Source organism: Entelurus aequoreus, linkage group LG11 (assembly GCF_033978785.1).
Source record: "Entelurus aequoreus isolate RoL-2023_Sb linkage group LG11, RoL_Eaeq_v1.1, whole genome shotgun sequence".
Classification (NCBI taxonomy): Eukaryota; Metazoa; Chordata; class Actinopteri; order Syngnathiformes; family Syngnathidae; genus Entelurus; species Entelurus aequoreus.
Window position 1 is genome coordinate 84,681 of NC_084741.1, and position 15,320 is coordinate 100,000.

Sequence of the window (15,320 nt, forward strand, 5' to 3'; positions counted from 1 at the left end):
ACTGCAGCAGATCAGGTGGGGGCGGGGCCAGAGTAGTACTCATTCGGCGGCTGCGGCAACACGGCGTGAACGCGCCTGGTCGACGTGAACGCGCCTGGTCGACGTGATGTAGCCCGGCAGCCCCGTCCTCTCTCTCGACGTGAACGCGCCTGGTCGACGTGATGTAGCCCGGCAGCCCCGTCCTCTCCTCTCCTCTCCGCTCCTTAGCGCACCATGCCGGCGGGGATGAAGCCGCTGGAGAAGTTCCTGAAGAAGCAGAGCCGCGCCGGAGCTCTGGACAAGGCCGGCGGGGGGAGCGCGGCGTCGCGGCGAAGGGCCAGCCTGTCCCGGGTGGTGCCGTTCTTCAGGGAGACGTCTCCGGACGGAGGGCAGGCCCGGGAGGTGTTCAGGTAGGACCGCCGTCGTTACGCAACACGATGACGTCACTGACCTTTCACCCCCGCAGTCCTGACAGCGAAGACCTTCCCCCCTGGCCCTCCGCCGCCGCCCCCGTTAACGGCTCGGCCTGCGGAGACGTCCGGAGTCCGTCCTTGTCCAGCGACGAGCAGAGTTCAGAGGCCAGCCTGGTGGTGGTGGACGGGGGCGGGGGCGGGGGCGGGGCCTCGCTTCCCGCCGACACGCCCGAAAACATCACCCTCGCCCTGCTGGACACCGTCACCGGACTACGCCACGGACACTGCGCCGGTACTCAATATGATTACAATCCTTTACAAATGTACTCTATATGATTACAAATGTACTTAATATTATTACAATGGTTTCCAAATGTACTCAATATTATTCCAATTGTTTCCAAATGTACTATATATTATTGCAATTGTTTCCAAACGTACTAAATATTATTCCAATTGTTTCCAAATGTACTATATATTATTCCAATTGTTTCCAAATGTACTATATATTATTCCAATTGTTTCCAAACGTGCTAAATATTATTCCAATTGTTTCCAAATGTACTATATATTATTCCAATAGTTTCCAAATGTACTATATATTATTCCAATTATTTCCAAAAGTACTAAATATTATTCCAATTATTTCCAAACGTACTAAATAATATTCCAATTGTTTCCAAATGTACTATATATTATTCCAATAGTTTCCAAATGTACTATATATTATTCCAATTGTTTCCAAACGTACTAAATATTATTCCAATAGTTTCCAAATGTACTATATATTATTCCAATTATTTCCAAACGTACTAAATATTATTCCAATAGTTTCCAAATGTACTATATATTATTCCAATTATTTCCAAAAGTACTAAATATTATTCCAATTATTTCCAAACGTACTAAATATTATTGCAATTGTTTCCAAATGTACTATATATTATTCCAATTATTTCCAAAAGTACTAAATATTATTCCAATTATTTCCAAACGTACTAAATATTATTCCAATTATTTCCAAAAGTACTAAATATTATTCCAATTATTTCCAAACGTATTAAATATTATTCCAATTATTTCCAAATGTACTAAATATTATTCCAATTGTTTCCAAACGTACTAAATATTATTCCAATTGTTTCCAAATGTACTATATATTATTCCAATAGTTTCCAAATGTACTATATATTATTCCAATTATTTCCAAAAGTACTAAATATTATTCCAATTATTTCCAAACGTACTAAATATTATTCCAATTGTTTCCAAACGTACTAAATATTATTCCAATAGTTTCCAAATGTACTATATATTATTCCAATTGTTTACAAACGTACTAAATATTATTCCAATTGTTTCCAAACGTGCTAAATATTATTCCAATTGTTTCCAAACGTGCTAAATAGTATTCCAATTGTTTCCAAATGTACTATATATTATTCCAATAGTTTCCAAATGTACTATATATTATTTCCAAAAGTACTAAATATTATTCCAATAGTTTCCAAATGTACTAAATATTATTCCAATTGTTTCCAAATGTACTATATATTATTCCAATAGTTTCCAAATGTACTATATATTATTCCAATTGTTTCCAAACGTACTAAATATTATTCCAATAGTTTCCAAATGTACTAAATATTATTCCAATTGTTTCCAAACATACTAAATATTATTCCAATTGTTTCCAAACATACTAAATATTATTCCAATTGTTTCCAAACGTGCTAAATATTATTCCAATTGTTTCCAAATGTACTATATATTATTCCAATTGTTTCCAAACATACTAAATATTATTCCAATTGTTTCCAAATGTACTAAATATTATTCCAATAGTTTCCAAATGTACTATATATTATTCCAATTGTTTCCAAATGTACTATATATTATTCCAATAGTTTCCAAATGTACTAAATATTATTCCAATTGTTTCCAAATGTACTAAATATTATTCCAATAGTTTCCAAATGTACTATATATTATTCCAATTGTTTCCAAATGTACTAAATATTATTCCAATAGTTTCCAAATGTACTATATATTATTCCAATTGTTTCCAAACGTACTAAATATTATTCCAATAGTTTCCAAATGTACTATATATTATTCCAATTGTTTCCAAACGTACTAAATATTATTCCAATTGTTTCCAAACGTATTAAATATTATTCCAATTATTTCCAAATGTACTAAATATTATTCCAATTGTTTCCAAACGTACTAAATATTATTCCAATTGTTTCCAAATGTACTATATATTATTCCAATAGTTTCCAAATGTACTATATATTATTCCAATTATTTCCAAAAGTACTAAATATTATTCCAATTATTTCCAAACGTACTAAATATTATTCCAATTGTTTCCAAACGTACTAAATATTATTCCAATAGTTTCCAAATGTACTATATATTATTCCAATTGTTTACAAACGTACTAAATATTATTCCAATTGTTTCCAAACGTGCTAAATATTATTCCAATTGTTTCCAAACGTGCTAAATAGTATTCCAATTGTTTCCAAATGTACTATATATTATTCCAATAGTTTCCAAATGTACTATATATTATTTCCAAAAGTACTAAATATTATTCCAATAGTTTCCAAATGTACTAAATATTATTCCAATTGTTTCCAAATGTACTATATATTATTCCAATAGTTTCCAAATGTACTATATATTATTCCAATTGTTTCCAAACGTACTAAATATTATTCCAATAGTTTCCAAATGTACTAAATATTATTCCAATTGTTTCCAAACATACTAAATATTATTCCAATTGTTTCCAAACATACTAAATATTATTCCAATTGTTTCCAAACGTGCTAAATATTATTCCAATTGTTTCCAAATGTACTATATATTATTCCAATTGTTTCCAAACATACTAAATATTATTCCAATTGTTTCCAAATGTACTAAATATTATTCCAATAGTTTCCAAATGTACTATATATTATTCCAATTGTTTCCAAATGTACTATATATTATTCCAATAGTTTCCAAATGTACTAAATATTATTCCAATTGTTTCCAAATGTACTAAATATTATTCCAATAGTTTCCAAATGTACTATATATTATTCCAATTGTTTCCAAATGTACTAAATATTATTCCAATAGTTTCCAAATGTACTATATATTATTCCAATTGTTTCCAAACGTACTAAATATTATTCCAATAGTTTCCAAATGTACTATATATTATTCCAATTGTTTCCAAACGTACTAAATATTATTCCAATTGTTTCCAAACGTGCTAAATATTATTCCAATTGTTTCCAAATGGGGTAAATATTATTTCAATTGTTTCCAAACGTGCTAAATATTATTCCAATTGTTTCCAAATGTGGTAAATATTATTTCAATTGTTTCCAAACGTGCTAAATATTATTCCAATTGTTTCCAAATGTAGTAAATGAGCCACATTCTTTTAGTTCTCTCTCTGTTCACTCAGTGGAAGTAGTGGTGATGGAAACTTCTTCCAGCTTTTGGGGAATGTGAAGTCTGAGTTGACTCCTCAGATCCTGGGCTAAGTCATTCAGTTCTTAGTGTGTGGAGTCAGATCCTGGGCTAAGTCATTCAGTTCTTAGTGTGTGGAGTCAGATCCTGGGCTAAGTCATTCAGTTCTTAGTGTGTGGAGTCAGATCCTGGGCTAAGTCATTCAGTTCTTAGTGTGTGGAGTCAGATCCTGGGCTAAGTCATTCAGTTCTTAGCGTGTGGAGTCAGATCCTGGGCTAAGTCATTCAGTTCTTAGTGTGTGGAGTAAGCAGGATCAATTTGATAGATTCAAGCTGAGGATGTCTTCAGGTTGTTGGATTGTAACATTCAGTCTGCTGCTGCTCATTATCCTGGAAGAAAATTCAACAGAACAACTTTAATATATATATTATATGTCAGTGTACATGAAACATATGTTTATTAATGTTAGAGTACATGTCAGTGTACATGAAACATATGTTTATTATTGTTAGAGTACATGTTAGTGTACATGAAACATATGTTTATTAATGTTAGAGTACATGTTAGTGTACATGAAACATATGTTTATTAATGTTAGAGTACATGTTAGTGTACATGAAACATATGTTTATTAATGTTAGAGTACATGTTAGTGTACATGAAACATATGTTTATTAATGTTAGAGTACATGTTAGTGTACATGAAACATATGTTTATTAATGTTAGAGTACATGTTAGTGTACATGAAACATATGTTTATTAATGTTAGAGTACATGTTAGTGTACATGAAACATATGTTTATTAATGTTAGAGTACATGTTAGTGTACATGAAACATATGTTTATAATTGTTAGAGTACATGTTAGTGTACATGAAACATATGTTTATTAATGTTATTTAGTCCTTCAATCAAATAGTGAACATACTAGACAACTTGTCTTTTAGTAGTAAGTAAACAAACAAAGACTCCTAATTAGTCTGCAGTAACATATTGTGTCATTTATACACCTATTATTTTGTACACATTATGAGGGACAAACTGTAACAAATGGATTAGTAATCTACTTGTTCATTTACTGTTAATATCTGCTTATTTTCAGTTTGAACATGTTCTATCTACACTTCTGTTCAAATGTAATAATCACTTATTCTTCTCTTCTGTGATACTTGACATTAGTTGTGGATGATACCACACATTTAGGTATGGATGTGATACCAAGTAGTTACAGGATCATACATTGTTCATATTCAGAGTCCTCATGTGTCCAGGGACATATTTACTGACTTTATAAATATATGAATTAAAAAAATAATAATATGTAGATGTAATCATAGTAGTATGGACTCTTGTACTTGGTATCATTACAGTAGATGTCAAGTGTAGATCCACCCTGGCGTTTGTTTACATTCAGGCAAGCTAGCTTTTGTTAGCGGTGATGCCGTTGAGCTATTGATAAAGTGAAAGTGAAAGTAGCAATGATTGTCACACACACACTAGGTGTGGCGAAATTATCCTCTCCATTTGACCCATCACCCTTGATCACCTCCTGGGAGGTGAGGGGAGCAGTGAGCATCAGCAGTGGCCACACCCGGGAATCATTTTTGGTGATTTTACCCCCAATTCCAAGCCTTGATGCTGAGTGCCAAGCAGGGAGGTCATGGCTCCCATTGGTATAGTCTTTGGTATGACTCGGCCGGGGTTTGAACTCACAACCTACCCATCTCAGCTCTAACCACTAGGCCACTGAGTAGTATTGTATCCTCCTAAGGTGTGGAGTGAAGCATGTTTAGCTATTCCTCGTCCTCCCAATTAAGTAAGAAACTTACTTTATTTGTCGCCATGGAGACCAGGATTAGTGATTTAGAAGCAGCTAAAACACTGTGGATGGATGTTAGCCATGTGTTAAAGCAGCTCTTCCTGAGGGTGTTTCAGTGTTAGAACTTCACCTTTATCTTTACTTCACCAACATGTGTCCATTCTCCCTTTCTGGCTACACACTGTGTCTGCTTGTAAGTACTCTGTGTGTGTGCGCTGCCATACATGCTCCTCTGCTTTTCTGTCTACACACTGTGTCTGCTTGTAAGTACTCTGTGTGTGTGCGCTGCCATACATGCTCCTCTGCTTTTCTGTCTACACACTGTGTCTGCTTGTAAGTACTCTGTGTGTGTGCGCTGCCCAACATGCTCCTCTGCTTTTCTGTCTACACACTGTGTCTGCTTGTAAGTACTCTGTGTGTGTGCGCTGCCCAACATGCTCCTCTGCTTTTCTGTCTCCACACTGTGTCTGCTTGTAAGTACTCTGTGTGTGTGCGCTGCCCAACATGCTCCTCTGCTTTTCTGTCTCCACACTGTGTCTGCTTGTAAGTACTCTGTGTGTGTGCGCTGCCCAACATGCTCCTCTGCTTTTCTGTCTCCACACTGTGTCTGCTTGTAAGTACTCTGTGTGTGTGCGCTGCCCAACATGCTCCTCTGCTGGTAAAAGCAGCAATGTCATGACGTGACGCCGCACTGTCTTGTCCATTAAAGCTGTCATGCCCGGAAAAAATGGGGAAGCGGTACTTTTCAGAGTATAGTACCGTTTTTGATTCATTAGTACTGCCATACTATACTAGTACCACTTTACTATACTGATTGATTGATTGATATATTTTTATTTCAAATATACATAAAAACAAGAGCAAGCCTGATCCAATACAGTGCTATAGCCTTAACAGCCATTATAACAAAATGAAAAACAATGGAGAATAAAAAACAAAAACAAATGAGCATTGGACTTTCTTTTTCTTTTCTTTTTTTTTCCTTCTTTTTTTTTTACATATTTGAAAAGGAGTGAGAAGAAGTTTACACTTATTTAATCCCACCACTTTTCTTTAAATCATAAATTACTCTGAGCTAGAACTACCTGTTCACTCAATGTACAAACTCAAAGAACTTGTATATACTGTACATACATCATAGATATATACATACATATGCACACTACACACATACATAGCCACATCATTACCACTAGTGATGATGGAAATGGTATGATGCCACCACAACAGCACCACTGCCTCAATGGGCAGCCCCACACTCTTGTGTAACACAAACAAGCCAATATCAAAGCCCTTCTTCATCTCTGTACCTCTGGAATACCATGTACTTATACTTCTTTTTAAACTGGTTTATGTTTGGACATTGCTTTAACTCCACATTCAAACCATTCCATAATTTCACTCCACAAATTGAAATACAAAAACTTTTAATGGTCGTTCTATAACTAAGCATTTTGAAATTTAAATTCCCCCTTAAATTATAACCGCCCTCTCGTGTGCTGAACAATTTTTGAATGCTTCCTGGGAGTTTATTTATTTTGGCTTTATACGTTATTTGTGCAGTTTGATACAAAATAATATCATTAAATTTCAATATTTTTGACTGTAAGAATAGTGAGTGAGTATGGTCCAGATATCCAACCTTGTTGATGATCCGTACAGCTCTTTTCTGAAGTATAGTCATTGAATTTAATGATCTTTTATAATTATTCCCCCAGACTTCCACACAGTAGGTTAAATATGGTCAAACTAATGAACAGTAAAGAATGTGGAGTGATTTGTGATCCAGAACCTGCTTTGCTTTATTTATTACTGAGATGCTTCTTGACAGCTTAGATTGTACATGTTTTATATGTCATTTCCAGTTAATTTGATCGTCAATTGTAATTCCAAGGAATTTTATTTCAAAAACCCTTTCAATATCCACTCCATCTATTTGTATCTGCACCCTTGTTTCACATGTCCTCTTTCCAAACAGCATTAACTTAGTCTTAGTCAGGTTTAATGACAATTTATTATAGTCAAACCAAGTTTTTAGTTTACTAATTTCTTCCATAATGACTTCCTGCAACTGATTTAAGTCATCCCCTGAACAAAAAATATCAGTGTCATCAGCAAATAACACTAATTTCAATAATGTAGACACTTGACATATATCATTGATATACAGGATGAACAGTTTTGGCCCCAACACTGACCCCTGGGGGACACCACAAGCAATATCCAAACATGATGAACAGCAATCCCCCAACTTCACAAACTGTTGTCTCTTATTTAAGTAACTTTTAAGCCAATCCAATACAACTCCCCTGATTCCATACTTTTCCATTTTATTGATTAATATATCATGGTTAATTGTGTCAAATGCTTTTTTTAGATCAATAAATATTCCCATTGCATATTGTTTCTTTTCTATGGCATTTGTGATTTCCTCTATTGTTTCAACTATTGCCATTGATGTAGATCTGTTTGATCTAAACCCATATTGAGTCATTTATGCTTTTCTAGAAATGCATCTAACCTGTTATTGAATAGTTTTTCTAATATTTTAGAGAATTGTGGAAGTAAAGAGACGGGTCTATAGTTTGTGAAGTGGTGTTTGCTCCCAGTTTTAAACAGAGGTATAACTTTAGCTATTTACTACTAGTACCGGTATACCCTACAACCCTACTAGGAAGTGGGAAAGGAGTAGGATTAAATATACTTTGAGAAATGAAAATATGTCAAGTATCATACTGAAAGTGTTCCAAATCAACTTTAACATTTCAGGTTTCCTCACTAGTTATTAGTATATGTGTACTAGGTCAGGTACAGTAATTAGTATATGTGTACTAGGTCAGGTACAGTAATTAGTATATGTGTACTAGGTCAGGTACAGTAATTAGTATATGTGTACTAGGTCAGGTACAGTAATTAGTATATGTGTACTAGGTCAGGTACAGTAATTAGTATAAGTGTACTAGGTCAGGTACAGTAATTAGTATAAGTGTACTAGGTCAGGTACAGTAATTAGTATAAGTGTACTAGGTCAGGTACAGTAATTAGTATAAGTGTACTAGGTCAGGTACAGTAATTAGTATATGTGTACTAGGTCAGGTACAGTAATTAGTATATGTGTACTAGGTCAGGTACAGTAATTAGTATATGTGTACTAGGTCAGGTACAGTCATTAGTATATGTGTACTAGGTCAGGTACAGTCATTAGTATATGTGTACTAGGTCAGGTACAGTCATTAGTAGAAGTATACTAAATGTCCTTGTAAGTACTTTGATGAGCTCTAATAGATACTCTAGTATACTAAATGTCCTTGTAAGTACTTTGATGAGCTCTAATAGATACTCTAGTATACTAAATGTCCTTGTAAGTACTTTGATGAGCTCTAATAGATACTCTAGTATACTAAATGTCCTTGTAAGTACTTTGATGAGCTCTAATAGATACTCTAGTATACTAAATGTCCTTGTAAGTACTTTGATGAGCTCTAATAGATACTCTAGTATACTAAATGTCCTTGTAAGTACTTTGATGAGCTCTAATAGATACTCTAGTATACTAAATGTCCTTGTAAGTACTTTGATGAGCTCTAATAGATACTCTAGTATACTAAATGTCCTTGTAAGTACTTTGATGAGCTCTAATAGATACTCTAGTATACTAAATGTCCTTGTAAGTACTTTGATGAGCTCTAATAGATACTCTAGTATACTAAATGTCCTTGTAAGTACTTTGATGAGCTCTAATAGATACTCTAGTATACTAAATGTCCTTGTAAGTACTTTGATGAGCTCTAATAGATACTCTAGTATACTAAATGTCCTTGTAAGTACTTTGATGAGCTTTAATAGATACTCTAGTATACTAAATGTCCTTGTAAGTACTTTGATGAGCTCTAATAGATACTCTAGTATACTAAATGTCCTTCTAAGTACTTTGATGAGCTCTAATAGATACTCTAGTATACTAAATGTCCTTGTAAGTACTTTGATGAGCTCTAATAGATACTCTAGTATACTAAATGTCCTTGTAAGTACTTTGATGAGCTCTAATAGATACTCTAGTATACTAAATGTCCTTGTAAGTACTTTGATGAGCTCTAATAGATACTCTAGTATACTAAATGTCCTTGTAAGTACTTTGATGAGCTCTAATAGATACTCTAGTATACTAAATGTCCTTGTAAGTACTTTGATGAGCTCTAATAGATACTGTAGTATACTAAATGTCCTTGTAAGTACTTTGATGAGCTCTAATAGATACTCTAGTATACTAAATGTCCTTGTAAGTACTTTGATGAGCTCTAATAGATACTCTAGTATACTAAATGTCCTTGTAAGTACTTTGATGAGCTCTAATAGATACTCTTGTATACTAAATGTCCTTGTAAGTACTTTGATGAGCTCTAATAGATACTCTAGTATACTAAATGTCCTTGTAAGTACTTTGATGAGCTCTAATAGATACTCTAGTATACTAAATGTCCTTGTAAGTACTTTGATGAGCTCTAATAGATACTCTAGTATACTAAATGTCCTTGTAAGTACTTTGATGAGCTCTAATAGATACTCTTGTATACTAAATGTCCTTGTAAGTACTTTGATGAGCTCTAATAGATACTCTAGTATACTAAATGTCCTTGTAAGAAGTCATGCATCAGCTTGGAGATCCTGGATCACCTCAACTGGAATACTAGCACACCTGCTTATTATACTCCTCTTCATCTTCAATATATTGTATGTGCAATAAGAAGATGTTGACTGTGATGCTTACTTGAGAAAGAAATGAACACAAGACTGCAAACATTCTAAATATTTCATTCAGTACCAAACATTTCAAGAGGAATGAACAAAATGTCTTTGCAGACAACAGTTGAGGTGTGTGTGTGTGTGTGTGTGTGTGTGTGTGTGTGTGTCTGTGTGTGTGTGTGTGTGTGTGTGTGTGTGTGTGTGTGTGTGTGTGTGTGTGTGTGTGTGTGTGTTATGTAATCACTGGTCCTCTGCTTATTTCTCTTCCAGTGTGTGTGTATGCATACTTTATATAATCACTGCTTATTTCTCTTCCAGTGTGTTCCTGCATGTTGGTACAGAAATGTGTGTGTGTGTGTGTGTGTGTGTGTGTGTGTGTGTGTGTGTGTGTGTGTGTGTGTGTGTGTGTGTGTGTGTGTGTGTGTGTGTGTGTGTGTACGCGTGGGTGAGTTCATGTTGGTGCCTGTTGAGACACTCACACATGCGCACACACACACACACACACACACACACACACACACACACACACACACACACCATTCTTTTCCTGTTGCTGATTCAAATCCACACTCATTCACACATTATAATATTATTATAATAATGTATTATTTATATTCATTATTGGTAGTATTAAAAGTAGTTTATTTGTAACAATAATAATCCTACTAATTATACTACTATTGCTAATATAAGAAGTGCCATTGTTATTATTAGTTTATTGACTTGTTGACATGTACAGTCCAGAAATACAATGTTACTTTTCTGCCAAACTAGTAACTCATACTAATTATATTAATTATATTATATTAGTATGAGTAACTCATACTAATTATATTAATTATATTATATTAGTATGAGTTACTCATACTAATTATATTAATTATATTATATTATATTAGTATGAGTAACTCATACTAATTATATTAATTATATTATATTAGTATGAGTTACTCATACTAATTATATTAATTATATTATATTAGTATGAGTAACTCATACTAATTATATTAATTATATTATATTAGTATGAGTTACTCATACTAATTATATTTCAAATAACAAAACATGGAAAAAGATCCAGCAGGCAAATATTGACATGAAGCCACAAACACCTTTTTGATTGAGTGATTGAGACTTTTATTAGTAGGTTGCACAGTGAAGTACATATTCCGTACAATTGACCACTAAATGGTAACACCCCAATAAGTTTTTCAACTTGTTTAAGTCGGGGTCCACTTAAATGGATTCATGATACAGATATATACTATCATATATACTATCATCATAATACAGTCATCACACAAGATAATCACATTGAATTATTTACATTATTTACAATCAGGAGTGTGGAGGGGGGGTGGGGTGGGGGGGTGGGGGTATGGACATCAAGTAGTGGACATAGAGAGAGAGAGAGAGAGAGAGAGAGAGAGAGAGATCAGAAGGCATAAGAAAAAGAAAAGGTATCTGCATTTGATTGTTTACATTTGATTATTAGCAATCCGGGGAGGGTGTTAGTTTAGGGTTGTAGCTGCCTGGAGGTGAACTTTTATTGCGGTTTTGAAGGAGGATAGAGATGCCCTTTCTTTTATACCTGTGGGGAGCGCATTCCACGTTGATGTGGCATAGAAAGAGAATGAGTTAAGACCTTTGTTAGTTCAGAATCTGGGTTTAACGTGGTTAGTGGAGCTCCCCCTGGTGTTGTGGTTATGGCGGTCATTTACGTTAAGGAAGTAGTTTGACATGTACTTCGGTATCAGGGAGGTGTAGTGGATTTTATAGACTAGGCTCAGTGCAAGTTGTTTTACTCTGTCCTCCACCTTGAGCCAGCCCACTTTAGAGAAGTGGGTAGGAGTGAGGTGGGATCTGGGGTGCACTCATTAATGTCCTTAACATGGTGCAGCAATACTGCACTCATTAATGTCCTTAACATGGTGCAGCAATACTGCACTCATTAATGTCCTTAACATGGTGCAGCAATACTGCACTCATTAATGTCCTTAACATGGTGCAGCAATACTGCACTCATTAATGTCCTTAACATGGTGCAGCAATACACAAAAGGCTCATCAATCATCCAGAATTCAACCATGTCTCAATTGGAGCCAAACTGGAGATGATTCTCCTTTACATGTTTTTAAAAAGCCTCCCATACTTTTTAGCTTTTCACACATATACATTCACTGTACAAATATACATATACTGTACACATACTGTACATATACATTCACTGTACAAACATACATATACTGTACACATACTGTACATATACATTCACTGTACAAATATACATATACTGTACACATACTGTACATATACATTCACTGTACAAACATACATATACTGTACACATACTGTACATATACATTCACTGTACAAATATACATATACTGTAAACATACTGTACATATACATTCACTGTACAAATATACATATACTGTACACATACTGTACATATACATTCACTGTACAAACACACATATACACATACTGTACATATACAAGTACATATGCACATATACACTCATGCACATAATCATGTTTCATCACACATATATTAACGTTGTTGCCCTAGGGTAAACTGGGTATAACACATGGAAAGGCCTACTGAAAGCCACTACTAGCGACCACGCAGTCTGATAGTTTATATATCAATGATGACATCTTAACATTGCAACACATGCCAATACGGCCCGGTTAACTTATAAAGTGACATTTAAAATTTCCCGGGAAATATCCGGCTGAAACGTCACGGTATGATGACGTATGCGCGTGACGAAGTCAGTATAATGGAAGTTATGGTACCCCGTAGAATCCTATACAAAAAGCTCTGTTTTCATTTCATAATTCCACAGTATTCTGGACATCTTTTGCAATTTGTTTAATGAACAATGAAGGCTGCAAAGAAGACAGTTGTAGGTGGGATCGGTGTATTAGCAGCGGACTACAGCAACACAACCAGGAGGACTTTGTTGGAGAGCAGCCGCGCTAGCCGCCGACCTCACCTTGACTTCCTACGTCTCCGGGCTGCCAAACGCATCGGGTGAAGTCCTTCGTCCTTCTGCCGATCGCTGGAACGCAGGTGAGCACGGGTGTTGATGAGCAGATAAGGGCTGTCTAGCGTAGGTGGAGAGCTAATGTTTTTAGCATAGCTCTGTGCAGTCAGGTTGCTAAGTTGCTAAGTTAGCTTCAATGGCGTCGTTAGCAACAGCATTGTTAACCTTTGCCAGCCTGGAAAGCATTAACCGTGTATTTACATGTCCACGGTTTAATAGTATTGTTGATTTTCTATCTATACTTCCAGTCAGGGGTTTATTTCTTTTGTTTCTATATGCAGTTAAAGCAAGATGCTATCATGTTAGCTCCGTAGCTAAAGCATTTCGCCGATGTATTGTCATGGAGATAAAAGTCACTGTGAATGTCCATTTGGCGTTGTGGACTCTCATTTTCAAGAGGATATAGTATCCCAGGTGCTTTCAAATACAAATCCGTGATCCACAATATAAAAAGGAGAGAGTGTGGAATCCAATGAGCCAGCTTGTACCTAAGTTACGCTCAGAGCGAAAAAAGATACGTCCATCACTGTCTCTCAAGTCCTTCACTCTCACGTTCCTCATCCACAAATCTTTCATCCTGGCTCAAATTAATGGGGTAATCATCACTTTCTCGGTCCGAATCTCTCTCGCTCCATTGTAAACAACGGGGAATTGTGAGGAATACTAGCTCCTGTGACGTCACGCTACTTCCGCTACAGGCAAGGCTTTTTTTTATCAGCGAGCAAAAGTTGCAAACTTTATCGTCGATTTTCTCTACTAAATCCTTTCAGCAAAAATATGGCAATATCGCGAAATGATCAAGTATGACACATAGAATGGATCTGCTATTCCCGTTTAAATAAAAAAAAATCATTTCAGTAGGCCTTTAAACGGGAATAGCAGATCCATTCTATGTGTCATACTTGATCATTTCGCGATATTGCCATATTTTTGCTGAAAGGATTTAGTAGAGAACATCGACGATAAAGTTTGCAACTTTTGGTCTCTGATAAAAAAGCCTTGCCTGTAGCGGAAGTAGCGTGACGTCACAGGTTGAAAGGCTCCTCACATTTCTCCATTGTTTACACCAGCAGCGAGAGAGATTAGGACCGAGAAAGCGACGATTACCCCATTAATTTGAGCCAGGGTGAAAGATTCGTGGATGAGGAACGTGAGAGTGAAGGACTAGAGTGCAGTGCAGGACGTATCTTTTTTCACTCTGACCGTAACTTAGGTACAAGCTGGCTCATTGGATTCCACACTCTCTCCTTTTTCTATTGTGGATCACAGATTTGTATTTGAAACCACCTGGGATACTATATCCTCTTGAAAATGAGAGTCCAGAACGCCAAATGGACATTCACAGTGACTTTTATCTCCACGACAATACATCGACGAAGCACTTTAGCTACGGAGCTAACGTGATAGCATCGTGCTTAAATGCAGATAGAAACAAAAGAAATAAACCCCTGACTGGAAGGATAGACAGAAGATCAACAATACTATTAAACCGTGGACATGTAACTACACGGTTAATGCTGTACCGCCTGGTGAAGCTTAACAATGCTGTGCTAACGACGCCATTGAAGCTAACTTAGCAACTGGACCTCACAGAGCTATGCTAAAAACATTAGCTATCCACCTACGCCAGCCAGCCCTCATCTGCTCATCAACACCCGTGCTCACCTGCGTTCCAGCGATCGATGGAGCGACGATGGACTTCACCCGATCATCCATGCGGTTGGCGGCTAGCATCAGCTAGGCGTCTGCTATCCAAGTCCTCCTGGTTGTGTGGCTGCAGCCAGCCGCTAATACACCGATCCCACCTACAGCTTTCTTCTTTGCAGTCTTCATTGT

At 35.9% G+C, this 15,320-nt stretch overlaps 1 protein-coding gene across 3 annotated transcripts in view; it reads left to right on the forward strand.

The window, feature by feature from the left end:
- The first annotated feature begins 48 nt into the window (after positions 1-48).
- The window catches only part of LOC133659679 (rap guanine nucleotide exchange factor-like 1), a 24,752-nt gene continuing 9,480 nt past the window's right edge, over positions 49-15,320 (forward strand). The window contains exons 1-3 of one of the 3 annotated variants that reach the window (XM_062062263.1): positions 53-94; positions 150-389; positions 446-684. In XM_062062263.1, coding sequence (XP_061918247.1) covers positions 214-389; positions 446-684 — 415 coding nt within the window. In that variant the 5' untranslated portion in view covers positions 53-94; positions 150-213. Of the gene's footprint in view, positions 390-445; positions 685-15,320 lie in introns of all 3 variants that reach the window. The other 2 variants (XM_062062261.1, XM_062062260.1) reach the window with 2 other exon arrangements.